At 58.0% G+C, this 26794-nt stretch overlaps 2 protein-coding genes across 7 annotated transcripts in view; both read right to left on the bottom strand.

The window, feature by feature from the left end:
• The window catches only part of CSF1R (colony stimulating factor 1 receptor), a 30613-nt gene extending 24715 nt beyond the window's left edge, over window positions 1-5898 (bottom strand). For 2 of the 4 annotated variants that reach the window (XM_019506156.1, XM_019506155.1), the window contains exon 1: window positions 5667-5898. In XM_019506156.1, the coding sequence (XP_019361701.1) occupies window positions 5667-5715 (49 nt within the window). In that variant the 5' untranslated portion in view covers window positions 5716-5898. The remainder of the gene's footprint in view (window positions 1-5666) is intronic. The other 2 variants (XM_019506152.1, XM_019506153.1) reach the window with 1 other exon arrangement.
• Window positions 5899-11216: 5318 nt separating this feature from the next.
• Window positions 11217-26794, bottom strand: part of PDGFRB (platelet derived growth factor receptor beta) — a 40896-nt gene continuing 25318 nt past the window's right edge. For all 3 annotated transcript variants that reach the window (XM_019506147.1, XM_019506149.1, XM_019506148.1), the window contains exons 10-23: window positions 25893-26101; window positions 24772-24869; window positions 24334-24466; window positions 23396-23500; window positions 22667-22777; window positions 22291-22444; window positions 20753-20919; window positions 20355-20473; window positions 19924-20046; window positions 18517-18628; window positions 18237-18336; window positions 18013-18118; window positions 17266-17498; window positions 11217-16923 (exon numbers count right to left, since the gene is read on the bottom strand). In XM_019506147.1, coding sequence (XP_019361692.1) covers window positions 16767-16923; window positions 17266-17498; window positions 18013-18118; window positions 18237-18336; window positions 18517-18628; window positions 19924-20046; window positions 20355-20473; window positions 20753-20919; window positions 22291-22444; window positions 22667-22777; window positions 23396-23500; window positions 24334-24466; window positions 24772-24869; window positions 25893-26101 — 1927 coding nt within the window. In that variant the 3' untranslated portion in view covers window positions 11217-16766. The remainder of the gene's footprint in view (window positions 16924-17265; window positions 17499-18012; window positions 18119-18236; window positions 18337-18516; window positions 18629-19923; window positions 20047-20354; window positions 20474-20752; window positions 20920-22290; window positions 22445-22666; window positions 22778-23395; window positions 23501-24333; window positions 24467-24771; window positions 24870-25892; window positions 26102-26794) is intronic.

Raw genomic sequence — 26794 nt, 5'->3', positions numbered from 1 at the left:
TCAGGAGGGATGTGGACACCATGGAGAGGGTCCAGAGGAGGCCACTCGCATGATCAGGGGGCAGCAGGGCAGGCCCTACGAGGAGAGGCGATGGGACCTGAACCTGTTCAGCCTCCACAAGAGAAGGCCGAGGGGGGATCTAGTGGCCTGTTACAAACTAGTCAGAGGGGACCAGCAGGCATTGGGGGAGCCCTGTTCCCTCAAGCACGGCCAGGAGTGACTAGGAATAACGGTCACAAGCTGCCAGAGGGGAGATTCAGACTAGACATCCGAAGGCGCTACTTCACGGTCAGGGCGGCTAGGAGCTGGAACCAACTTCCATGCGAAGTGGTGCTGGCTCCTACCCTGGGGGTCTTTAAGAGGAGGCTGGATAATTACCTAGCTGGGGTCATATGAGCCCAGTATTCACTCCTGCCCAGGGCAGGGAGTTGGACTTGAAGATCTACTTAGGTCCCTTCCGACCCTACTTCTATGAAACTATGAATCTCGGCTGTTGGGGGACTTTGCAGTCCCTCAGCGGCTGTTCTCTCCTGCCGGTTTCTGCATCCAGCACATATTTCTCTTCTCCCGGCTTCCGATTTTGCCATCCCCAACTTGCTAAATAGCCTTTTTGCCCTGGGCCAGGCTTTGGGGTTGAACTGTAGGCATCCTCTTTGCCTGTCAGCTTTTCTGGGGAACTGGTGTTTCCTTCTCCAGAACAAAGGGGAACCTGGACCCAGCTCCAGCCCTCTGCTCATAGAGAAACCTGTGTCAGCGAGTTTTTTAGTCATGGCCTAAATTTAGGGTGAGGGGAAGTGAGAAATGAATCAGTGTCCCAGGCCTGGGGAAGGAGAGCTCTCGCTGCCCGATGCCAGGCCTTCGAGGGGACCGGAAACACATTGCGAAGGGCTAGCTGTGCTCCCAGGGGCTCGGCAGCCCCTGGCCCCTTTCCTCTGGCTACTCCACTTCTCCTTTTCTACCCCATTGTTTTTCCATCTTAAAGGGACCTGAGCATATGTTAGGATATGGTAACATCTCCCCCTGCTTCTGGTTTCCTAACCTCCACTCTCTTATTGATTTGAGTTCATGGCATTCAATAGACCCAGTCCTGATTTCTCCCAGGGAGAGAGAAAATGTTTCTTGCTGCAGCCAGACAGGAGCCATGAAACCTGAGGAAGGATGTGCTTCCAAGCTGCAGAGAAGAGGGACACCGTAATAGCTGTAGGGTGGGAGAGACGGAGATGGGAGAGGGGGGATCTGGGCCAAAATGCCGGTCCAGCCCCGCGCACGTTTCCTGCAAGGGCAAGGGGACAGCACTGTGAATGCTAAATCCATGTGGTACTGAATCTTTCCAGGGGGAGGAGAAGAGTGAGGGAGGGCTTTTAGAGAGCATCTTAAAGCCTTTCATGGTGAGGCCCCTGTCCCATCGCTCCAAGGCTTTTGTTGACTGGACCCCATCACCAACGTCCTGAAAAAGGGTCAAGTCTACCCAAGTGACAATGGCACCGGAGCCTATTCTGGCAGTGGCCCTTGTGCGCACGCAGGTAGACTAGCTGGACTGTGCTTTTTCTTTCACAGCTGCCTTCTCGCGAGGGTTGCAGTGCTCATGGGGCTGCTTTGCTGTTGTAAGTCTAGTCCGTGCGAAGAGCGCTTTGCTGGCTTTGCGTGCAGAGATAGCTGTCCTGGCAATGCTCTCCCCATGGAGGCATTGCTGACCAGTAAGCAGGCTGCCGCAGGGTTGAGATGAAGGCCTGGGGGATGTGGAAATATTAGATGCATTGTTCCTTTTGAGGGTTGGTTGTTTTTTTTTTTTTTTACCATTGTTGTTGTTGTTTTTTTTTTTTTTCTTGTCATGGAAAGAGGAACCACTTCTCTCCTTTCCCGGTTGGGGAACATCCATCCCAGAATCCTTCATAAGCCACTTTTTCCAGCTCTCTGCAGTACAAGGTTTTTCCTCTCCCTTATACAGAAATGAGTCCGAGAGCAGCGGTTCCCAACCTTTTTTATACTGCCAACTTGCATGGGAGTGGGATGGGGCGTACGGAGCCGGCTGCCTCCCTCCCGGGGCTGCCCCGCTGCCCGACTTTAACCCTGCACATGACTGCCGGTGGTGGAAGCCGCTCGCCCGGGCAGATAGATGGGGGTCTAAGCAGGGTGCTCGTCCTGGTCCTGGTGGTTGGGAACCTCTGTTTTAGAGGAATGTATTAAGGGGGGAGACGTTTTGCTCACATACTAATTTCTTGTCCATCCTTGCCCTCCGTGCCACCTCGCTAGGGGCTGTGGTTTGCTTGGCAGACTCTTCCGACTGGCCGCCAGTCTTGACATCCGCAGCTTTGGCTTGGCTTGGCCAGAGCACCTTGTTCTCATGCGCTTCTGAAAGGAGGCACATGAAAGGGGTGCGAGGGACACCACGTGGCTATCGCCGAGAGGTGTGTGGAGGTGTGTGGTGGAAGGACTCGGTGCCCCTTGCTTGGCGGAGAGCCCGTGGATGTTGTTTCACAGACCCGTGGACTCCAGGCCGGGTTGTTATGATTCATCAGCTGGCTGCAGAGCGATCGCCCAGTGCCTCATGCATCCAGCCCGTCTCTTGTGATGGGGTGACGTTGCTCCTGTCATCCAGCCAAGCGCGGTATGAAGAGTCCAAGTGATGGCTCGCTCACTGCACGTGTGCAATGCAGCAGCAGTGCTGAGTGGCTTCCCTGCCTGGGCAGTGGTAGCACTGGAGCCCACCTGGGCGTGAGATGAGGGGCTAAGGGGCACGGCAGGGCAGCAGATCAGCCCATCCCACCTCCTCGGAAACGTGCAAGGACTTTTCCTTCTTCCTTGGGCTCCTGCTGACATGAGTGAGACCCAGCGCAGGGCTCGAGAACATCTCCCACACCATCCCCACCAGCTTCCTCAGCACTGTCAGTAAGTGCCGGCCATTGGCTTCCCCACACCAGCATTGTGTAACTGTGACCTCCAGTTACAGCATGAGGCCCTTTTCCCTTCTTCCAGCCCAGCCACAACTGTCAGCTGTGCTCTTCCTCAGCTGTGTCCCCCTGGGGCTCCTAACTTGGGGATGGATGTGGGGCCTGTCGGTGCCCTGGGGGGGGACATTCCCAAGCGCGCACCTCCATGCATACACCAAACCCAGAAATAAGCTTTACACTGGGGTGTCCCCCTCCAGCCTTCCAAGGGACGACCCAGCCTGGCCTTGCTGGCGTGTCACCAGGCTCAGAGCTTGTGAGCAGGAATGGGAAAGCCACGGACGCGGGGTGGACACTGGACAGGCTCACGGGTGGTTATGGCTTAAGCCAGTTGCTGGATGTCTTGGGTGGAGATCCTCAGGGGGACCTGGCACGGCTCTGCGGTCCCTGCTCTCGAGTTCCTGGGAACTGTCGGCTTTGCAGGAGGGGCCAGGCTCGTGGGGCAGGGTGTGGGGAGAGTTACAGGTCTCATCAGAGGCTCCTCAATCCAGCTCAGTGTGGAGCTGCCTAAGCTGCCAAGGCTTAAGTGCCAGCGTGACTGCCCTGGCTTGAGAGAGGTGCCTTTTTCCAAGCCAGACGGGGCTCTCCGTGTGCTGGGGACCTTCAGATGTGAGCAGCTGGGTGCCAGGTCAGCCTGGTCTCTCCGCAGAGATTTAACAAAGGCTTGTCTGAGGTGGCTAGGTTTCTCTTGTGGGATCTGGGCTCCAACTTTGCCTTTGCCCTGTTAGAAGCAGGGCTTTGAATCCACCTTTTTCACTGCTGGCAAGTGCTCTCAGGGGTGCGGGTGCCTTCGATGCAAGCTGCTCCACTTTGCATAAGTAACAGGATATTTTATACGTGAGGCCAGAGAGGGAGGCTGACAGGCTCCAGAGCTCAGTGCCAGGGGTTGGAAGCACTGCTGTCCCCAATACCATTCAGTGCCCGGCTCCAGGTCCGGCAGGGCAGCCAGGAAGCCAGGCTTACCATGCTTCAGGGCACTCGTTCGCTGCCAGGGCGTGCTCGCCTTTCCCCACTTTGTGTGCCAACTGCACAGGGCTGGGGCAGGCTCAGAGCATGCCTGCAGGATCGGGTCCTGGCAGCTACTTAGATGGGGAGTGGTTGGATGTGAGCGGGGCCCCGAGCCAGTCCTGCACGGTGGGAAGCCTCCGTGGTCAGGTAGGGGCTGCGGTGTTGGGAAGCAGCTGGGCTGTGGCTTTGCATCAGCCTCCCAGGCAGACCACTCTAACCGCTGGCAGTTGTCAGAAGCAAGGCTGGTGGCATCCGCCAGACAAGAGCCACCTCCGGGATAGTCAGATCTGTACAGACAACCCCCAAGGAAGTTTACTTTGCACGCCAGGCAGCTCCAGTGGCTTCCAGCATCAAGAGCGACCTTCCATGGGCGTCCTTAGAGAAGCGTAGAGCCCCTGCCACGTCCCACACTGCCCAGCCAACATCTCCGTGCGGGCCTGAGGCTTCAGCTGGGACCTCCTTAAGGTGGGCACAAACCTTTGGAAATGCATCCCACCATAGGAGACGGGAAATGCTCCAAGCCAGATCTTAAAATATCTGATTCCCACATGCTTATGGGCATGTCAAGCTTGAGGAGGAGCCCACCAATGATTTGGGCATCCTGCTCCTGCCGGGAGAGGAAAACCCTGTGTGGGGACAGAGGGCTCTGTGGTGAAGGCGAGCCCAGCGAGTGCTGAGAAGAGCCCGGTTCACCAAAGAGTCAGGAAACGGACTCATCAATCCAGACAGCAAGCGCCACGCAAGCCCTTGCAGACCTCCTTCACCCACACCGCGGGCTGTGAGATTTTCAGGAAACTCAGATAAGGACTCAGCTGCTGAAGACCAGGAGCAGCAGTGCTCACAGGCAGTTTGACCCTGTAGCGGCACCCGCATCTCCTCCTACAGGTGAGGGTGCATAGGAAGGAGCTGTTGCTGCCTCTCCCTGAGTCTCACAACTTCAAGCTCACAACCAATTTGGGTGGCCAAGGATGAAGTTTAGAGAAACCCCTGCCTGATGCAACCCCTGATGCTTCCTGGAGGATGCAGCTTGTTACCCAGCCCTCCCAAGGACAGTTTGTCTCTGCTCGCCCAGCGCGGCTTGCACTTCACTGCACAGCAGGTGTCCAAGCATCAATACCAGCATTGACAGGATGAGCCCAGGGCTCGGCCAAGAGCTGTGGCACAGTTCAACCAAGTTTCAGCCCTTAAAAGGACAGAGGGGCTAGGGGTATAAAGTCATTTGGGTACCGACGGATGGAGACATGTAACCTGCTTAGTCATCTTGCTAATTTTAGTAGGTCGCGAGCAACTATTGGAAGTTGCTAGACCTCGGACATCTCGCGTGCTAAACGTGTGTGTCGGTTCTCCCAGGTGCTGAGTTACCTTTCAAGTCAGGAAGGGGTGTCTTAAATTGTCTTGGAGCTTCTGGCATCTCCTGGAGCCTGCCCCTTTCCTGGTGCCCAGCATTGCAAGCACGGGCCCATGGGCCTGTCGACACTGCCATGTGCAGGTATTGCAAACTGCCCTGTGCTGACTGCCTGCACATGGCAGCTGCTTCGACTGAAGTGGTCATCCCTTGCAACAACAGGCTTCTCCCACCCTGACCCCGGTGTGGTCTGAAGCAGGCATGACCCAGATCTCCGCTGTCCCTCTTGCCACCCACTCTGGCACACTGTGTCAAGCTGCCCGGGGCTCAGCCCAGCTCAGTGAAGTTGGCGCGCTCAGACTTACTATGCCAGATGCCAGCTGCCACCAGAAGCACCAGGAGGCCAGGCCCCATGTCCCCTGGGGCTCGCTCAGCACCGATCAGGTCTCCCGCACGCAGGTGTGGAGCTGATGCCCGGCACGGTGGATCCCCTGGAGGGAGAAGGCTGGAGTGGCGAGTGACGCTGACTCCTCTTCAGGGGCTTGCTTGATCTGGGAGAAACTTCTCTTTTTTTTTTTTTTTTCAAAACTGGCCACAAATTAGGAAATCCCTAGTTCTGCGAAGAAGGAGAGTTACACCATGTCATCAAAAGCAGACCCCCTCCGCCCCAGGGAGGGGCACCGGGGCAGAGAACGGCCCTTCGCCACGCCTCGTTTGCAAGGGCCGTCCTCGGCATTGGTCAAGATCTGCTGCCGCCCACCCTCCGCGCTGGGCAGTGTCATGGGTCTGTGATGGCAGCGCGTTCAGCCACGCAGCCACTGAATCCTGGGGAGCAGACTGACGTAAATACTTGACTTACGAAACTTTTCCAAAATACGGACGTGGAAACCAGGCCCCGTCACAGCTCCCTTTAGGCAGGCACGTTGCAGTGCGGATGCCATCCTATGCGCTTGCACTGGCATGGGGGAAGAAACAGATCCCAGGCCCCTTTTGGTCAATCTGGCAATGAATGCAGCTGGCCAAGCTGCGCTGATCTAGCACAGGGAGCTGGAGCATGAAGCGCAGGCGTTTTCACCCTGGGAGAAGTGTCAGGGGAGCCCAGGGAGGGTTGGCTCAGCAAGGCCCAGAGGGAAGCATAGACCTCAGGCGTCTGTTCCTGGAAGTCTGGTTGCTTGGGGGCCAGAGCACCAGGTGAATAACCAGCATCGGAGCGGAGGAGGAAAGGGGTGTGCAATGCTACTTCCATTGACCATTCACAGGACAACGCCCTGGTGATGCCTCGGCTGGTATCTGAGCTGGGCTCATCGAGGCAACCTAATCAGTGACATTCAAGAGAATTGCAAGCATCAGGTGTTACAAAACCAGACTGTCCTACACTGCAGAGGACTGAGGCCCTGGAGATCCCACATCTGGAAAGAAGCCTGGGGCCATTTGACCTGGCCCAGACCTGACCGTACCCATGAGGCTGGTGGCATGGATGCATGCAGAGCGAGGCAGGGCATCAAGTGGGGGACCTGCCTGAAGAGCGGCTGCCTCCCTTCCCTCTGGAGAGCATTTTTCAGCACTCAGGCAAAGATTTGCCATTATGGCTTGCCTTACTCTAGCCTCCAGGAGCTCCCATCCTGGCCAGCGTGCCAGGCGCTGTACAAATGCCCACTCACAGAGGGGCCCTACCCCAAAGCAGAGTCCGAGTGAAAGGCAGCAGGATGCAGACAGGCAGCAGAGCCAGCAGCAAGAGCAGGGCATGAGGGACTTCAGATTATTGCTGTTATGTGAGAGCATTGTGGTGAAACAGGGGCTTTTAGGAGGAATTTGGAAGAGGCGGCGAAGGGCTATATCTGTGGGTGCGGCACCTCTGGGTGGCCGGGTCTGGCCCCGGAGCCTTTGCTACCCAAGGGACTCGCCCCTCAGGGTGCGAGAAGCTTCAGACTCTGAACCCAAAAACCTGGGGGCCATAGCCCAGCCGAGGGTCTCCTCCAGACTTGGGGCTCACTGCTCCTCGGCCCTCTTCTCTTCCCCTTTCTGTGAGAGGAGGCAGCCCCCAGCTCCTCCAGGCTCCAGCCCCAGGTGGACACGGACACCGGGAGAGAGGCCTGAGTGTCAACGGTGCCCTTCCTGGGGGCCAGGTGATGGGGCGAGTGACGGACAGGACGGTGGTGTTTGCAAGGGTCAAGGAGGGAGATGGGGGAGATTCAGAGCGCTGCCTTGGCCATGCTGGGGTCTGGCAGGTGCTGAGAGATCCCCCAGAAGCAGACAGACGCAGGCGGAGATTTTAGCCTGGGCAGGAGGAGGCAGGTCTGGAGCCGAGTGGGGTAATTAGGTGAGACAGGCCGCAGGAGACGCCAGGCTGTAGCTTCTTCCCTTCTTTCAAGCCAAAGGGGCTTTTCAAAGGAAGTTTACTTCTCCCCTTCTCTTCCTTTTTCCAGGAACAAAAGTCCCAGTACGGAGAGCCCTGACTCACCCGAATGAAGCGCACGTTGGCAGGGAAAGGAAACAATCTCTCAGCTGTTCCTGCTCCCCTCCCGAACGGCCCCTCACAAAACATACCACATGTTGGCAAGTCACCGGCTGCCGGGGAGCCGGCAGATAACGTACTGCGGCCACGGAAAAATAGCACTGCCGTGGGACTGGAGTGTCTGTGGACCTGGGATAGTTGGGACCAGCTTATGTGGGGGGGTGTACATGGCCTAGGGGGTTAACATGTATGACCATGCACTTACCTGTGACCTGCAACAGCCTGCTAGTTGCTGGCTCCAGCATCCTTGTCTAATCCAGCCCCCGCTTTCTCCCTACCCCAAATACCCTCCTGTTGCCACCTCTTGGTCAGCTCGAGACCAGGCCATGTGCATTTACCAAGGCCGCACGTTGCTGATGACATGAGTTCGGCGCATGCTGCTGCCTGCCTGCACCGTGGCACTGCTGCAGGGAGGAGGCTACTCTGATCCTCACATTGCCCTGAGCCCACAGGCAAAGCTGCTGGGAGAACAACCATCCCTCCGTGAGTATGGGGGCTTGATTTTTCAGAGGTGCTGAACACCTGCAGGGGAGCAGGGGAGGTGAGTGGGAAGGTGTGTGCTTTGGGGTTTGGATGCGTGAGAGGGGAGCAGCGAGACTAAGGGAGGGACGGCAGCTCCCAGGAGAGAGCTGCCCGGAGACTCGGAGTGTTTGAAAGGGAACATCTTCGTGGGGACAACGCTGCCCGTGAGGCATCCCAGAGGCCGACCCTTGTCCTCTTGCCCTGTGCAGACTTCTGGGGTTGCAGGTAGGATTCAGTGCATGGAGCTCTGGTGCCTTTTCCTGGCTGGAGATGGCCTGGGGAAGGGCTGGCAAGTGGCAGAAAGAAGCATGTTCTGCACTGAGCCCGGAGAAAACCTATACAGCAAACCTGCTGAAGACGAGCTGCTCCCCACATAGTGCACTGACAAAGGTGGCAACGGTGGTGGCAGCCCTGAGCCAGAGAGTTCGGGGCTCCAGCTGAAGTGGTTGGAGCCTCAGCAGCTCATCTCCCTGCCTGGTTTCATCCTGTCGAGAGCGGAGAGATGAAGTCAGGCTGTTAGTGCTGCACGTAGCATCGTCTCCACTAGTGCGGCTGCAGAGTCCATAAGACTTTCTGACGTGCTGGCATCCAGTGAGCACGGGCAGAGGGGTTTGTGCCAGGGAGGCCAGGGTTTGTGCTGCGTTGCACAGCACAGACTAGGCTAACAGGGCTCCAGTGAGGTCAGAGATGAGGAACCTAGGGCTACCCAAGAGGTTAGGTCATAGCAAAGGCAGGATTCACACTCCTCCTGGGGCCAGGAGTTGCAGTGGGACTTGGCTCCAAGGAAGGTTTTGGACCGCTGGCAGAGCAAGCTGCAGCATGCTCCTGCCCGCCTCGCCGGCCGTGGCTATTGCCATTAGAAGGTAGTAAAGGGGACGTGCTTTTCCTGAGGGAATGGGGCTCAGTGGTGCTGTCTTCATGAGAAGGGGCCCTGGGGTTGGGGCTTGCTGTGGACGCGTGTGGTTGAGCGTAGCGTCTTGCGGCGACACGACTGTCAGCCCCCGGCTCAGTCGGGCCCTTTCCCCTTCCGGGTGTGGAAGCTTCTCCGCTCCTGTTGGGCTGTGCCCACGCTGGGGTGGATCAGGCTGACCCCTTGCTACCACCACTCGGGCCTGGTGGAAAGTGTGGTGGTCCAGTCAGGGGCCTTCTTGGAGCAGCCGCTTGGCTGCAAGATCTGGAGAAGTCCTGGATTTGACTCTCCCTCTGCTCCTCTTCTGCCTTTTGTCCTGCTGCTTCTCCCCAAATTGCCGCCCGATGGAGACTTTGCTTCTGGCACCGCTGGGTGGATTGGGGCTTCTCTGCGGAGGCCACGGGGGCTCCCACCAATGCAAACTCCAGAAGGGATCTCGAGTCTGGGACAAGAAGACCTCCATGGTGGCATGGTCCAGCCATTCCCTGGTGGCCCATGAGCCACCGTCCATCACCGGCTCCTTTCAGGCTGTGGCTGGGGCTCAGGGAAGTGGATGGCTTAGTGCAGGGCCAGTGGACATGGTGCTTGTGGCTAAGTGATTGCAATGGGTCTCACCTTCATGTGTAGCCTGTACATCATCTCCAACCTCTCTAATAACACCAGTGATCTAAGCAATGACCAAGTACCCTGTGGGAACGAACTGGATCCCAAAAAGTAGTTTCCCCTCCCCTCCCTGCCTGCCATCTCCCTTCCCTGGGAGAGGCACGACTGTCTTTAGGGGTGGGGGTAGGGGGGCTTTTTCGCTTGTTGATTCAGCTCCTGCTGACTCAGTTGGTGGAGGAGAGAGGCTGGGCTGCCTGTGCCAGCTCAGCCTGCCCTGTGAATCAGCGTGAACCGGGTGCCTTTCCCTTGGGAAGAGCATCCTAGTCAGAAAGCACCAGCCTCGGTTTCAGCAGATGAAACTCTCCAGGGTGGAGACAGGGCCGGCCAGACTAGGTGCCTGGGGCAGGAGGTTTTCTGTGCTGGTGTCTGGACCTGGGGCAATAGCTATAGTGGGATCCCTGCGGGGCACCAGTGCAACACTCATGCAGGCAGGCACAGCCAGGCTTTGCAAGGCAGATTTACAAACTGTTGGTGGAAAGACAAGACACTTGCTGCCACTTTCTCTCTGCATGGGGCGGTTCGACATCACAGGATGGACAGAGGTGCACAGTCCCATCGGAGCCTGGGGAGCCTTGTTCTCCATGCTTCAGCTCCCCAGGGGCAGAGGGGATATGGGGCAGCAGGTGTGGTAGGAGATGGGACCTGGCATGGGGGTGGGGTTAGGGTGTAGGGATTTATTGGTGTCCCTGTAAAGAGTGTGTGGGGAGGGGGTTGCAAACTATTTGGAGGGGCCCTGCACAAGTCCTAAGTTAGGGGAGAAGGGGAAGGGGAGCCCAGGTTGGAGGGGAGCCATGGGGAAGATGGATCTCTCCCCACAGATCTGTCGGTGATGTGGTTTCTGGCTGCCAGACAGGCCACCCTGCTGGACAGTGGACGCTGCCCCGAGCTCGGCGTTCGGGGCTGGCTGTGCAGGATGGGGGACCCCCTGGACTCTTCCCTCCCCAGGGATCGTTAGCAGGGAGCTGCTGAATTGTTCATCTCCAGCTCCATCTACTCACTTGCCTCCTCCGGTGCAGCGATGACTCCCAGCCTGTTCACTGTGCCCACGGGACCCGCTCCCGCACTGGGGCTGTGGGTTCAGTGCCTGGCTACGAGGCCGTCGCTCTCTTGCTCTCCGCTTGGTACCCCGGCTTAGCCTTGCCTAAGCCAGCGGCTATACGCAACGCATTAACATTCTTCTCTCTCACCCTCGCTGCGGCTAATCTTCGTTCCCAATAAAACCCAAATGCAACCAGATGAGAGATTACGGGGGGGGGGACCCAGCAAAAAACATCCAGGAATGGCGAGTGGACAAAGGATGAAAAAGAAAAACAAAACAAAACCTTTTAATTTTAAAAAAAACTTTTCTTTAAAAACATGTGTGTAAAGTTTACAGCATAAAAATAATATCTCACGGGTATAAATGCGATGTAATAAGAGTCCTACTAACACGCTTGTAAACATCTAGGAGGACATTAGCTCTTTGGTACCGTAGTGTGATCTCAGTTTGGCTTCTCCCCCCCACCCCCCATGGCTTAAAACAGGCTAACGACAAAGACGAGCGCAGGAGATGTTTCCATCCAGGCATGAACGTGACGGAGGAAGAGCCCAGGACAGGCGCATGTTGCTGGGACAGGAGGCACCAGGTAAAGTGTCATCTGATTAGGTAGAAGTCCTGACTCTCCCCCACCCTCCCAATCCCGCAGCCCCCAGGTCCGCTGTCGTCCCAGCTGCTGCAGTGCCACCCAGGTGAGTGACTTCAGGCCGTGGCAGCAGTCTGGGAGGCAGCCCGAGGTCCTGGTAGGCTTCACCTAGGCAGGGCCAGGATGGCAGGGCCTGCAGGTGCCCAGGAGCTGCCGCTCGGCTGCTCTCTGAACGGACGTGCCATCGCTGAGCCGTGCTGCTGTGCTTGGCCCTGCCAGCTCTTGGGGGCTGCTCTGGCTGGCGGCCACGGTTCCTTGCACCGTGGCGTGTGTGGGCACTCTGGTCACCGATACCATGACCCCAAAGCTGGGCTTGGTGGCAGCACCGAGGTGTGATGTGTGAATGAGGAGTGAACCCTGCGGAGGGGCACTTGCCTTTGGTAAAGCTCTCCCAAAAGATGCAGTGAGGAGACCCCCTGCCTGCCTCCATCCAGGGTCATGCACTGGCATCTAACGTGGTGCCCCCGGTGTATCTGTCCCACCCTATTACCAAATCTCTTGGATGTTTCTGTCCACCTGGCCCTGAACCTTTCAGTTGTTGGGCCTGCACAAGGGGGCATTTCCCCACTTTGGCCAACTTTCTACTGGCTGCTCTTTGTCGGTGCCTGGCTAACTCCTGCCACTGGGAAGCCCCCTCCAGCAGGGTCCCTGGGGCTGGGAACCGAGGCAGCTCATTGCAAGTCAAGTCCGCCATGTTCTGACTTTCACGACACAGCGCCAAACACTGGACACGACTCTTCTGGCTTAAACAACACATCCGAGGAGCAGAAGACAAGAGGACTACAAACCGCGTGCACGTCAGCATGAGAAGCGTCTTAAACATGGAAAGAAACACTGCAGCGTGACAGGCATCCCCCGGATATGCATAGCACAAGGAATAGTGGCTGGCAGGAAGAACGGGCTTATACTGGTGCTGATAATGTCGGACGAGCTGCGGAGTAACATACAGTTAAAGAGAGACGGTAGAGATGGGCCCAAACCGCAGAACTGGATTCCCTTTGTGGAAGCTGGAAAGATTTGCGGGGCTGGGATGTGGGGTTCAGTTTGGGCTCATCTCTACACACACGAAAACCTCACAATGAAACAAAACCAACCACATAAACGAAACCGTAGAGGCATTGGTTCCCTTCTGAATAGGATCAGACGCATCCCAGTTACAATTGATGGCAATGGAAACATGATGGTATTTTGCCCCCCGTGGTCTGATTTCCCGGGGGCTGGAATGTCAGAAGTAGGGAGGGGGGGAGAGAGAGGCAGTGAACCCTAAATCCAGGCTGGTTTGGGCCACTGAATCTGTTCTGTGGGCACCTGGGGGCCTTTCCCCAGAGCTGTTTCCAATGTGAATTGAGCCAAGTGGAGTCCTCTCTTTGGAAAAAGGGGTTCCCTCCTTGGGGTTCCCGGGGGCCACCCAGCTGGTGTCTTACCTTGTGTGGCGCTCACCTGGCCAGCGAGCTCTACACTGATCTGAAAGGCTTCCTACTGCAGCAGCAAGGCAGCAATCTCACCGCACACCCTGGGCAGGATGTGAAACTAAGTTCTGCGGCTGAGCGGAAAGCAGATCGGACACTTCGCATCGAGCCCAGACAGGGCCACAAAGCACAGACTGGCACCGGGTTCCTCTTGCCTGTGACACCCACCCCCAGCGCCAGAAGGTCCGATGCGTGCAGTGCAACGTTGCACAGAGATGCAGCAGCTAATGGGGTATTTCAAGCAAAGACCTGAAAATACCATGGAGTGCAATAATGGGCTTGGCAGCAACTATTTTAATAACTCTAGCAACTTAAGCGTGATGCCAGTTGGTTGGAGAACATCTAAGGTAGCATCTGTTTGAAGGTGGAGGGTGGGGGGAAGTAATCAGAGCAACAGGAGGCCTGTTAAGCTGACCTCAGCAACAGGCCAGGTGTCAGAGGAGCTTTGAAGGAAAGAATAAAGACAATGAGGGAAAAGTTGGGGGGAAAAAAAAAAAGGGAGAAAATACAACCTGGGTTTGCTGGAGCTAAACCAGACCAGTCTGATCTCTTTCTTTGCTAAGCTATCTAATTTGTGATATGCAGTAGATTGCATCTCTCAGGACACCAGAAAAGCATCCGATATGGTGACATGTGGGAAATGATTAGTGAAGCTGAACATTAATATGAGATGTTGTAAAGTGAGCAAGGGACTGGCTAAAGGAGACATGGCGACTGGTTACCCAGGGAAGCTTCAGGCAAGAGGGGAGTTACTAGAGGAAGTTGTTAAGCATCAGCCTTGGGGCCGATCTTATTTCATTGAGGACTTTGGCACAAAATGTAGGAGAAAGGGAAAGAAAACGGTTGATAAAACCGAATTTGGGAACATTGTCAATCCAGTGGGAGAGCAGAAGGCCCCGGGGACTGGAGTAACCAGAATGGAGGGCGTTTAAAAGTGCAAAGGGCAAGATCGTGCACTTGAGGGATAATGGCAAGAATTTCTGCTATGTGCTGACAATCCCTCGGCTCCAGCAGCAGCAGAGGAGAAAGGGCTGGTTGCGTTTGTGGATCGCGGGTTGTCTCTGAGCCTCCCCTGCGATGCAGCTGTGGAAAAAGCCAGCGCAGTGCCAGGATCGATCACTCAAGGTATTTTCCGTAGAGAGAGGGAAGTATGAAAGTCATTGTGCAAGATAATGGTAGGATGCCATCTGGGATCCTGGGCACCGTGCTGGCCACCCACATTCGAGAAAGATGAAGTGAAACGGGAACAGGTGCAGAGAAAGGCGATGAGGAAGAGGAGGGGAATGGAGAGCCTGGCTTATGAGAGGAACAGAGCCGGCTGGACTGATCGGCTTAGCAAAGGAGAGGGGCTTGGATTACTCTCCGAAAGTACGGCAGGAAAGGAGACAGCAGGGAGGGAAGAAAGCGTTTCAAGCTGAAGGACAACGTTGGCAGCAGAACAAAGGGGGATCCCACTGGCCATGCATACCTATAGTCTGCAGGAAGAAGTAATCCAAGAATAAATCAATCAGAGTGGTGGCAAGAGGCCTAACTTTTTTTTAAAGACGAGGCCTGATCAGTCATTTGCAGACATCACAGAGAAATGGGGCTGGAAGGGCCCTCCAAAGCTCGTCTAGTCTAACCCCCTGCCCGAGGCAGGATCCGCCCTGTCCAAACCCTCCGAGACACATCCAGCATCTAAGCTCACAGTGGGAACAGGATTGTACGATACCGTGTTTGCAACAGCAGGGATGGGCTTTACCCCGGGAAGTCCCTTCTAGAGCTATGAACCCATGTTCAACTGCAAGGAGTAAGAAGAGGCACCGTGAAGAGAGAAACCAGCCTGGCAGGTAAAGCCTGTGATCATGAGGGACCCCCCGAGCCCACCCGGGTGGAGCATATGTGCCACTCGCAGTGTGGGAGTGATACCCCGTGGGCTGACCTTGTGGTGGCATGTATCCACCCGAGCCTCCACCACGTAAAGGTAAAAGGGTCTCACCCCACGCAGCTGCGGTGTTATTGCCTCCCTGTGGTCTGGGGACTGTTCATGGCACATGGAGCTTACTAGAGGACTGGTACGTGGGGAAAAAATGTTTGCTCTTCACGGGGCGGGTGCTCTGGATGCTGGGAAGGCTGACTTTTCCGGCTGGAAAAGACGAACTGAACTGACCGTGGTTATTATCAGCAGCAGTCTGCTGGCTACCAATAACAACGTCTGCATTTTACTGGCAAGGCAAACCTCACGGGACATGCCCGTTCCCCTCGGTCTAGCTTTAGCGAGGCCGCTATGAACAAAGGGTCACCCCAATGTCTGACCGTCTCTCTCCGGAGGGACGCAGCCGCTGAGTGCGGCTGGGGAGGGGAAGGTGAAAGAGGTGATGGAGGCCCAGGGCAGGGAGCGAAAGGCTCGAGTCTACTCAGTGCTCTCGAAGGAGGAAAACTGCGGGCTCCCCAGTTGAAGCGATTCCCTTTGCTACCGTGGCTGGGCTCCTTCTTGCCCACCCTGGCAGGGACTTCACACTGTTTGAAATGCTGGGTGTGAAGCAGGAGGGAGGGTCTCCACGTGGCATGGCACTCAAGGGACTTCACAGCCTCTCTTTCTCTCTCTCTCTTTTATGTGAGATGTCTCTGAGCCTCCTAGGCTGGTGTGCTCGCACCCTGGCCACTCAGCATGGCTTTGCCTAGGGAAAGAGGGTCAGTTGACACCCCCTGTCCTGAGGGAAAGGGGAACTCGGACAAGCCCCTGAATCTACCTGGTCCCTGGTCCCCACAGGCAACACACAGTCGGCATGGGAGACCTTCCCAGCCAGGTTCAGTGGCACATCACGTTGAACAGGTAGCCATTCCCTCCTTATACTGGCCCCGGATGGTGAATGAAGAGGTCTGGCTTGTTCCCTTGAAGCGAGTGATTGGGGTTAGTGTTCACACAGGAGAAGGCGGCTCTGAGTGGCTCCAGGTCCCGGCTTGCCCTTGGGTGCCCAGGGTGCAGCTCTGGGCAGAAGGAGGGTTCAATCCAGGCCAGCCCCTTGGGATGCCTGCAGCAACGTGGCCCAGCACCACGGGTACCTGTACCACAGCGCTTGCGGTGCTGCCCCGTCTGAAACACCCCAGAGGGGGGGAGCGTGCCGGCTGGCGACTCACCGTCTCTGAGGCCCACCGCAGGCCTCTTTTCGGCAGTCGCTATACCTTGGTTGTGCTTGAGGGAGAATCCCTTTTCTCGTAATGGCTGGAGCGTGGCCTTTTGGCTTCTCTTCGCCTCACCAGCGAGCTACGAGAGGGGGCTGTCTCCTGGCAGCTCTGCTGTGACCACCGCGTGGCTGCTACATGTACGTTGAGACGAGCTGGGATTCGGCGCCGTGCATTTGAGCAGGGCGGGGTAGAGGCTGGGATATACGGTCAAGCAGAGGGAAAGGCAGCGTCTCCCACAGAGACAGCATCTCCCTTCGCGGCGAGAAGAGGTTTTTCTGCGAGCAGATGCCTCCGCTCTTCCACGGCTGGGTCGCTGGGATGGTGCGTAGCAATGGGACGGGGTGGGGGCTGGCGCATGGTCCTTTGGCGCAGAAAGGGAATGCGTCCATCTTTTCCCAGGTAGTGCTGGAAGGTGGGATGAAAAGAGGAGCACTGAGGCACGGGGGTCCCCCGATGCGTGGCATGGCTCTGCCATGTTGGGTCGGCCCCCGGCCCATCTCCCTGGTGGGTGAGGTGCAGCGTCAGCCCAGAGCCTGCTACAGAAAGCTCTCCTCCGCGTCGTGACGCCCAGGGCTCGGCTCCTGGCAGCCTGGCTTCAGCTCCGGTTCCGGGTCTGGTTCCTCGTCCTGCGCTGGGATCAGCGGGCTGTCGCAGGATATCGTCGATGAGGTGTTTGCCTCGTTCAGCATAGAGCTGAAGGGAGGGGAGAGGAAGGAGCAGAGGAATAAATGCTCTGGCTGAAGTTTCTCATGGCCAGAGAGGGACCCACGTGGCTCTCCCATGCCATGATAACAGGGATGTGTCGCCTGCCAGCGTGAGGATGCTGAATGCCAGCTGGCAGCCTGGGTGGGCAGGACAGGGGGCAGGCAGTGGGTAAATCTAAGGATCCTGGAGGGACAGGGAGAAGATCCCAGCTTTGCCTTCCCTGCTCATATCATAGCCCACCCTTTCCGCCCCGGTGCTTGCAGAAAGGTCAGAGGCCAGAGGTGAGGGAGGTCAAGGTAGAGACAAGCACGAGGAACCTCGGTTGCCTACCTGGCCCGGCTGACAGAAGCTTCCTGGGGGAGATCGTCCGCTCCGTCGGGCTTGGGGTCGGGCAGGGGGATGATGTAGTCGTTGTCCCCTCCGTTCTGTTGCACGGCCGCGTAGAGGATGCTGCTGGCGCTGGAGCTGTGCTGGGTGCCGTTCACCCTGGGGATCCTGGGCTGAGTGCGGATGACGGCAGGGTGGTCGCTCCTCAGGAACTCCTCATCGACCTGCTGGTACCTCTGTGCCCGTGGGGCAAGTGGCAAAGAAACACGGCGTGAGGCCAGCTGGGACCCTGTCAGCTCTCCCTGCTCCCTTGGGCATCTAAAGGGGCACTCCAGAGCCTGTGCAAGAGGCATATCAAGCACCTAAAAGCTGCCAGTGGTTGAAGACATGGAAGAGAGTGGCTTGAGTCTGGGGAAGAGCCAGGGACAGCTCAGGGCTGGGCGTGAGCCACGAGACGATGCTTGCGTTTGGGTTTTTTCATACATCCCAAATGTTGCCGCCACCCAGGACAAACTGGGCAATGTTGCTGGACAGGCTTTTTTTTGCTGGCCTCTACCATAGACCATCCCAAAGGGAGCAGGTCAGTCATATGCCTTTAAATGCACCAACTGAGCCTGATGTCAGATCAGGCGGCCTGATCTGCGGATTAATGCGGTTGACCCAACGGGCTTGATAAAGGGTGGGAGCGATACACCCAGACCCCTTCATCTGTCCCCAGCGTGCAGGCACCCGGGGGCTCTGGGGACGTACCTTCTTGTAGCCGTCCATCAGCAGGTTCCCCATCAGCACCACCAGCTGCGAGAAGGAAGGTCTGATCTCAAACTTCTCTTCCCAGCATTTCTGCATGATATCGTAGCTGAGGAGACAGAGGTGGAGGGGAAAGCTCAGTGCAAGGAGTTGGAGGGTGGGAACAGCGAGGTGGGGAGGCACCTGAAGATGCAAGGCCAGTGGGGATGCGGGTGGGTAGCACTTACATCTCGTCGGAGGCATGCGTGGGCTTGGACATGCGATAGCCCCGCTTGATGGCGTTGTAAAACTGCTCGTTCATGGGCAGCTCAGGGTAGGGCGTCCCACCTTGGAGCAGAAAAGAGAGCAGGAAATCAGCCTAAGGGACCCGTGGGGGCCAAGAGGGGCTTTAGGACTGGGGTCTTTCTCCTGGCGTGGGTGAGAAATGGAGAGAAGACGCTCCTGGTTTGGTGGTGCCTCGCCAAAGGGCTGTGCTCGGCGGAGGGGAGGGAGATTCAGGACACCTACCCAGCGTGAATATCTCCCAGAGGAGGATCCCGAAAGACCACACGTCACTCAGGGTCGTGTACAGGTTGTTGAAGATGCTTTCAGGCGCCATCCACTTCAAAGGCAAGAAAGTCTGTGGGGAAAACACAAAGCGGGAATGAGGCAATGAGGGCTAATGTCTGTGCCGGCGGGAGGGGGATGCAGACTCCAGCCCCTCACTGCACTTGTGTGGTATGGACACCCATCTGTTAGGCTCGGGACAGGCCAGGGCCTGATGGGAGGTGGATACAGCATCTCCTGTGCTACTACAGCCTGGGGGCCTCGAGACCCCCTGGCAGAGGCCCGGCTGAGGGCTCTGCCGCATGCTTTGGACATGGATCCACTTGCGCAAGGGATATAAAAAATAATCCCCAGGAAACGTTGCAAGGGAGCTGAGTTTCGTTTCCTGTTTTATCAGGAAAGGCAGCCACGCTGAAGCTACATTGGAAAGCCCCATGCAGGAGGGACCTTGCTCCCTGCCCAGGCTCTGACGGGCCGGCCTCTTGGCTAGCAGGGGCCGATCCTTGCTTTCCAGCAATGAGATCTGGTTATTTAGTTCCCGTTTTCACATACCAGGTTGTGATTTCTCAGGGGGAGAAGGGAAGGAGGGAGACCGAACCTGCCTTCCTCCTTCACCTATTTCCCCAGGCCAGGGGAGCGCTACTGCAGCCGGCTGGCATCCAGGACACGAGGCTCTGCCTGGGCCTGCTGGGTGACTGTGGGCAAGTGACTTCCCCTCCCTCTGCCTCAGTTTCCCCAACACCAAAATGCAGCTGATGACAGTCTTCCCTTTGGAAAGCGTGCTGAGATGGATAGATGGGCGTGCGAGTGCGCGCTAAGAGCCGGGGCTTCCTGCTCTCCTCCCGCGGTGCCCCCAAGCCGCGGCTCATGCATGTTAAGCCAAGAGAAGATGGAGAGGACATTCGTTCGCATCATGGGAACTTTTCCCTGCTTGCAAGCCCAGGTCTCCCGTCTGGAGAGCCCTAGTGCTGGGTGCAGAAGCGTGGGAGACCGGCGACTCGAAGCCGCTCGCTGCAACGGGGGATGGCGTGCGAGGTGCTAGAGCACTCCTGGGGCCCGAGCTGGAAGGGGCCGTGGTAGCGTGATGTCACTACTGCAGTTGCAGTTCCCTAACTGCTTGCATGTGAGCCTAGAAAGTGAGAGCATGTCATTCCACGAGGCCGTGCAAAGCCACAGGCCAGGCATCATGGGGAACGATGAGCCTTGCTGCTGCCAGTGGGACAATGGCCTACGTGTGCTCTCAGGCAGGGCTTATCCCAGGCTAGTTCTGCCCCACACAGGGCTAGTAGCCCAGTAAAGACACCTCACCTGGGTGAGCAGGACAGGGAGGAAGGGCATCGCGGAGACACCCGGCTCCCAGCTACTCACGTTGCCCTTGGAAATGTAGTTGGAGTCTCGCACAATGTCCCGGGCCAGCCCGAAGTCGCAGATCTTCACCAGCTTCCCCTCGCAGATCAGCACGTTCCTTGCTGCCAGGTCACGGTGCACGCACTGCGGAGCAGGGGACGGCCGTCAGAGGGAGCCCAGGGAGCGGAGTGGATTTAGGAGCTAAGCGCTGACTCAGGGGGGTTGGAGTGTGGACCTGGTCGGATCTGAGCCAGGCTTGGCTGCAATCTGCAGGCAGAGACGGTCTGCCGCTCTTCCGTGAAAAGGCCTGTTGTCTCCCGAGTGGGCTCCACCGACAGAGGATAGGGAGTGAGCTCCTGTGGAAGCTGCGGTGGAGACGCGGGGGCTTTTGGCCTCCCCAGGACAAGCTGTGTTACCTCCCTTGCACACGCCGAGCAGCGCTGCATACGTACGTTTTTGGAAGCCAGGAACTCCATGCCATTGGCTACTTGGAAGCTGAACCCGATGAGGTCCGTGTAGCTGAGAATGGGGGACTCGTTGATCAAGGTTGCCTGGTCCGTCCTCTCAGGAGCTGGAAGGAACAGAGCAAGGGACAGAAACACAGCGAGCATTGTCAGCAGTCCTCCACGTTGACTCAACCGGGCAGAAAGGAAGTGGTGTTGGGGCTTGTCGGGTCTCCGCAGCTGGAGGGGAGAAGCCAAGGCACCTCGGTGTGCGAGATGGTCCAGCTCAGCCCTAACCATGTTACCTCCATGGATGTGACTTTTCGGTCACGCTCCAGCCACAGGGGCCAGCGACCCTGGTACAACCCATGCATCCTTCCCTGGCCCTGAGCAGCGCCTGCACGTACCTGATGGGGAGTAGCTGTCCAGCTCGTACGGCGTGCCGTAGTTGGAGGCCTCGATGTCGGCGTACTTGATCTCTCCCTTCATATCCGACATGGGCACGTAATCCAGGGAGTCGTCCTTGCTCATGTCCATGTAGCCTCCATCGCTCTCGACGGACACGGATGTCTGCCTGCAGAGCGGGGATGGGAACAGGGAAGCAAAGGAGCCCCTCAGTGCAGGCAGGCGGAGAGGAGGGTTGGCCTGGCCCTGCCATGCCGGGAAAGGACGCTGCGTTTATGGAGCTCTATTCCAGCGGTCGGCACTGGCAGCTGCCCACCTACGCTTGCTTGCATCTCAGTCGTGCGTGCACACATCTGTGCACAAAGCAGGCACTGGCACATGCCGGTGACCAGCTGCGTGCCTAAAACAGCGACAGCTGGGAGCAGATGCTGTGCTGACACACAGGCGCCTGGGATTTCTGGAAGAATTGCAGTGTCTGCAGTTGATCTGCACATGCCTAACATCTGACTGGATTTCCTTCTCCATCATCAGGGATGGTGGAAGCCCCTGGCAGGACTGGGGGGCTCATTGGGACAGTGTTTGGGAGCACTGAGAATGAATCACGCTCTCCACTCAGGGGGGCTGGCAGGAGTCCAATGCTCCCAAAGGGCTGGGGAAGCAGCCAGCATCTCACCTGCCTGCTGCAGTGTTGTATCTCTGGTTTGCCAATGCAGCTGTTTGTCCTGGAGGGTGCCCACATGAGAGTAGAAAGGCAGGGCACAGGGCAGGGGGGGATTGCATGGAGGTCTGGGTATAGCTTTGTCTGCTTACACCTGCAAATTGTGTGTGTGTGTGCATGAGCAAATACTAAGCAGATGCCTAATTAGGTATTTGCTTGTGTTGGCATGGTGCACACAGTGAGCGTTGTAGCCACAGGTACCAAAGACCAGGCACATCCTTTTGGAAACATGTGGCCCTATCAGTGACCCTGGTGGGCAGAAATCCCAGGCTGTGAGGATGCCACAGCTCGGAGACTCCCTCAAGGTCTGTACTTGAAGGCCGAGTCCAGACTGTTGCCCGTTGCTCCGTTTTAATAGTTGTCTCGTCTGCCTTGGAAGGGAAGCTGCAAGTGGTCTAGCCGCGTATGGAGATGTTGCCCCTTCCACTAGCACCTCTGTGCGCTGGGCGGAAAGCTGCTTTGCAACTCCCCGCTGCAATGCCTGTCTGCACATGTGCTCCCGTGCCTCTGGGGCAGCAGGACAGAAATAGGGGTGGCTTTGCTGCTTGAGGCTGGGAAAGAACTGGGATGCAGCAGGGCACTGGACCCTCGGGCCCTGAAAATGCACAGCTAGAACTAAACCAGGGCCCCGAAATGTTCTGGGAACACCTGGTTTCTTTGCTGGGCTTGGCCAGGGTAGATCTGGCCTGCAGATCTCCCCAAAGTCACCTGCCTTCAGCCTGGAGAACATAGTCCCTGGAGCGGCACAGCCCAGAGAGGACGTGGCTCCAGTGCTAGGGCCTGAGACGGCTGTAAGCCCGAAGGGTGTTGCCCAGCGGTCACCTCTGGATCTGGTCCTCACTGAAGGTGTTTCCGTAGAGCTCGGCCTCCCGCCTGCTCTTCTCGCTGTAGTACTGCAGGAAGGTGTGCTTGTTGTGGTGCAGGTAGTCCACCAGGTCTCCGTAGCGGCAGTACTCCGTGATGATGTAGATGGGGCCTGGGGGAGCAAAGACCATCGAGTCAGGGGGGGCCTGAAGGCACGAAAATCACTTGCGTTGGGTGGGAAACAGGCTGCTTAGCTCAGGGGAAGGTTGGCAGGACTGAAAAATGTTCTCCCCCGTCTTCCCCTGCCCTGAGCTGAAACACCAAAGATCCTGAGAAGGGGGTTGCATGGCCTAGGGAGGGTTTCCAGGTGAGGGAAGGGGGAGGCAGGAGCTACCTCCTTTGGTGCAGGCTCCAAGCAGGTTGACGATGTTCAGGTGAGGCCCCAGGTGGCTCATGATCTTCAGCTCCGACATCAGGGCCTGCTTCTCGCTGCTTCTGGCAGTAGCTGTGCAACAGAGGCACCCACAGGATGAAGTGTGAGGGGTGAGGGTGCGACTCCGAGATGGGCACAGCCCCCGTGGAGCCTGCGCGGCAGTGCGAGTCTGGGGCAGGGAGCCAGGGTCCTGCCGTGTCAACCTTGGCTCTGACTTGGGGCTCGGCTCCCTTATGGGGCTACTGCCACCGCAGCTTTGCTGCCAGAGTCCCCTAGTTTCAAGCAGCAGGCACCAGAAACCTCCTTTGTCAGCCCAGAAGGGCTTTTACCAGTGCTTCAGCAAAAGGATGTGCTATTTCCACCCCTGCTGATGCTGGCAAAATAGCATAAGGGAGATAAGCCACTGCCATGCAACCCGAGCACTGCCAGGAGTGACCAGGAATAATGGACTTGATGATCTGCTCAGGTCCCTCTGACCCGACCAACTATGAAACTATATGAAACCTAGCCCTTGAGAGGCAGGGCAAGGAAGACAGCAATGCACAGATGTCACGCTCCGGCCACACTAGCCGGGGGCCAGGGCACTAGATCAGCCATAACTGACCAGAGCTAGAGCTGGCATGGCTCAGACCCCACGGTGCCCAGGGCTGGGAGGAGGGAGACAGCGACTGAACCTGGCGGGAAACTCACACTTGAGCATCTTCACGGCCACCTTCATGGAGGACTGCGAGTGGCTCAGGCCGTGGGCTGTTGCCTCCACCACGCGGCCAAAGGCCCCGGACCCGAGCATGCGGCCTGAAGAAAAACACCAGCGAGAGGCTGTTGGCAACCCCAGGGGCCATCACGCGGGGGAAGGAGGGGCCCGCAAGGCAGCTGCCTGGAAAAGGCACGTCCCCTGCCGGACTGACCGGCCTAGCCACAGCCGTCCCTTGGGGAATGACGGCGGCCATGAGCTATGGTGTTTGTACAAGGGCCGATTTCCGCCCGTCTGGAGTGAGCGGGCTGCCAGCCATGGCATGAATAACAGGGAAAACCCAGCATCCCGGTCCAGGAGGGATGCCGGCCTCCCCGCTCTGGCCGCCAGGGGGCAGGCGGCATGGCCAGAGGCCTTGGGCTGTGCCCAGGGGTCTCCCCAGCTTTCTGGACCTAAGCCCCTTGCCCCAGCCCTGTGCCTCCCCCAGCCGGGGAGAACCAGGCCATCCCAAACTGAGCCCACAGCATGTCCTGGACGTCTACCTGGTGATGTTCAGACCCCCCGGCTCTCCCTGGAAAGCAGCAGAGCTGTTTTACTGCATGCACTAGGTGCATCCTCCTTCAGCCGTGCGTGATGCAGCCTGTGCAAAGCCACACAGCTATTTTCCTTGCAGGCTGGCTGAGGGTCTCTGCTCTGCCCTGCAACCCAGGGCCCCCTTTCTCCTGCTCTCCCAGCTGTGGCTGTCGACATGCCCGGATGAGCAGCCGGAGGAGGATGTACAGACCCCAGGCAGGTGTATGTTGCCCCCTCCAGTCCAGCAGGCCCTGGCTGCGGGCATCTGCCCGCTTCAGAGTGGTTGGAGGACGACTTCACCCTGCTCTTTCATAGCCCCCATGCTTGGTCCATCTACGGGGGGTTCCCTGCCTCCCCTTACCCAGAACCAGCTTGTCCCTGGGGACCTCCCAGCTGGAGTCATAGGGGAGTTGCAAGGGGTCCACGTAGATGTACTCGTGTCCGTCGGAGCTCACCGACTCGATCACCTTCCACCGGATTTCGTAGCGAGGTTTCTAGAGCGGGGCAAAGGTGGGGACAGAGTTCAGGGTGAGGGGGGCAGCCTGGAGCGGTGTCGGAGGGACGAGCAGGGAGATGAGCTGGGATATGTTGCCCTTAGGCAATGACCTGCATCCTCTGGGTGCCCCATGGCTGGGGACACCCCCCACCACCCTGTCTGCCCTGTTTCTGCGCCCTCGAGAAGCCCAGCTTCTGGGCATCCCAGCCAGGGAGCACAGCGTGGGCAGCCCAGCTCCCTGGCCCGATGGGAGGGACCGGCCTCTGCCCCAGGCTCTGCGGGGGGAGGTCTCCCAGCTCGTACCTTCCTCCACAGGATGATGAGGATGATCAGGGAGGTGATGCTGAGTGCCAGCAGAGCCAGGATGACCGTGGAGATGATGATCACCTTGAAGGACAAGGCTGCAATGCCGCCCCATGGACAGCCGTCAGCTCCCTCCAGCCAGGCACACCCCCAATGCACCCCTCTCCTCACCCCATTACAGCTTCCCTGCCGCACACCCCACAGGCCTGATGTCAGCTGGCCCACCTGGGGCTTCTGGTCTGTCCCTTGGCAGCCGTCATGGTGCCAGGCCTCTCGGGAGAGGGACCGTGTTTCCTGGCTGGTCTTTCTCCTGGACCCACTCCCACGGGAAGAGCTAAGAGACACGGCCCGCGCTCGGATGGCTCAGCCCAGGGGCGTCCATCCCCAAGGCTCTGCTCCCCCCCCTGCCACCGGCACAGACCCCACCACGGGTCCCAGGGCACGTGTCTGCTTCCCTGCCCCAGGGGATGGGGGCACAAACACCTCAGGCTGGGAGGGAATTACAAGGACTGACGGCCCCTTGGTCACGGGAGAGCTCTGCGGGGGCTTTGGGAGGAGGACTGACCTCAGGGAAAGGCAGTGGTCACCCTTTGGTCTGAGCTGGCTCTGTTTGGATCCAAGCCCTCCGTCTGGGACCTCAAGCGAGGCCCAGCACCTGGACCTATAGGGACGTGGCACCCTCTAGTGCCCGAGTGCAAACAGCCGGGGGACAATGTGGGTCCCGGTGCAAAGTCTGTGGTCAGAGGCATGCGTGCAACTGCACCCCCTTCCAGTTCAGCCAGGACCTCGGGGGCCCAGCTCCATGCATTGACGGGGACTGTGCAAAGGGCCAGGTGCTCTGCACCCATCAGACAAAGGCAGGAGCTCTGTTGGGGGAGGCAAGGACAGGGCTGGTTAATCCCATGTGCATATAGCGGGAGTGAGGCAATCCCTGGTGGTCACCCATGGGTGGCCCAAGGGCTGCGCAGCAGCAGAGGCTTCTCCCACCTCAGTGCAAGGAGGTCGTCCCCTAGGGCGGAGACATCTAGGCCTCGGCAGGCTCCCCCTGCCCACCTGGCTGTGCCCTGGACTGCGGCATGGACGTGGCCCAGGCTGGGTGGGGATGGCATGGCAGGACTCACCGTGCGGCACCAGCTTGATGTCGCGGTGGCTGGTGCCCAGCAGGTTCTGCACGGCGCAGCGGAGCAGCAGGGGCTCGTCCACCCGGCGCAGCTGCAGCGTGCTGTGGACGTGGTACACCCGCAGCGCCTCGTGGTATGTGGCGTTGGTCTGCAGCTGCATCTCCTCCGTGGCATTGCCCAGCTGCTGAATGGGCTGGAGGCTGCATTGGCTGGTGGGGGAGATGCAGCAGATGGGAGACCATCTCCTCTACCCGCCATGACAAGAAATGCTCCTGCCGCCCTGTCAACAGAGCAGCCAGCCTGGCCCCATTCATTTATCCCCTTGATCCAGCACAGGTTGCGGGGGTGGGGGGGTCCCATGAAGTCCCACTGGCTCGGGTCATGTCTGTTTGCCTTCTACTTTCCAGCCCGATCCCTTGCAGCCAGAAACCGATGGCTGGGCTGGGATGAATGATGCCATTGTAGCACGGGGAAGAGATCTCTCAAAAGGCCTGTGTCTGGTGCGTGGCCAGCAGCGGGGAGTGCACCCATTGCGTTTGGTCTGACCTACAGCAGTGGTTTTCAGCCTGTGGTCTGTGGACCCCTGGGGGTCATAGTTTCATAGTTTCTAGGGTCGGAAGGGACCTGAGCAGATCGTCTAGTCCGACCCCCTGCCATGGCAGGAAAGAGTACTGGGGTCAAACGACCCCAGCAAGGTGTTCATCTAACCTCTTCTTAAAAACCCCCAGGGTAGGAACCTGCACCACTTCTCTTGGAAGTTGGTCCCAGACCCTAGCCGCCCTGACCGTGAAGTCGCGCCTTCTGATGTCTAACCTAAACCTACCCTCTGCCAGCTTGTGACTGTTATTCCTGGTCACTCCTGGCGGTGCTCGGGGGAACAGTGACTCCCCCAATGCCTGCTG

This window comes from Gavialis gangeticus, unplaced genomic scaffold (genome assembly GCF_001723915.1).
Source record: "Gavialis gangeticus isolate Ggan-Ray unplaced genomic scaffold, GavGan_comp1, whole genome shotgun sequence".
NCBI lineage: Eukaryota > Metazoa > Chordata > Crocodylia > Gavialidae > Gavialis > Gavialis gangeticus.
This window is presented reverse-complemented; position numbering and strand designations above follow the sequence as displayed.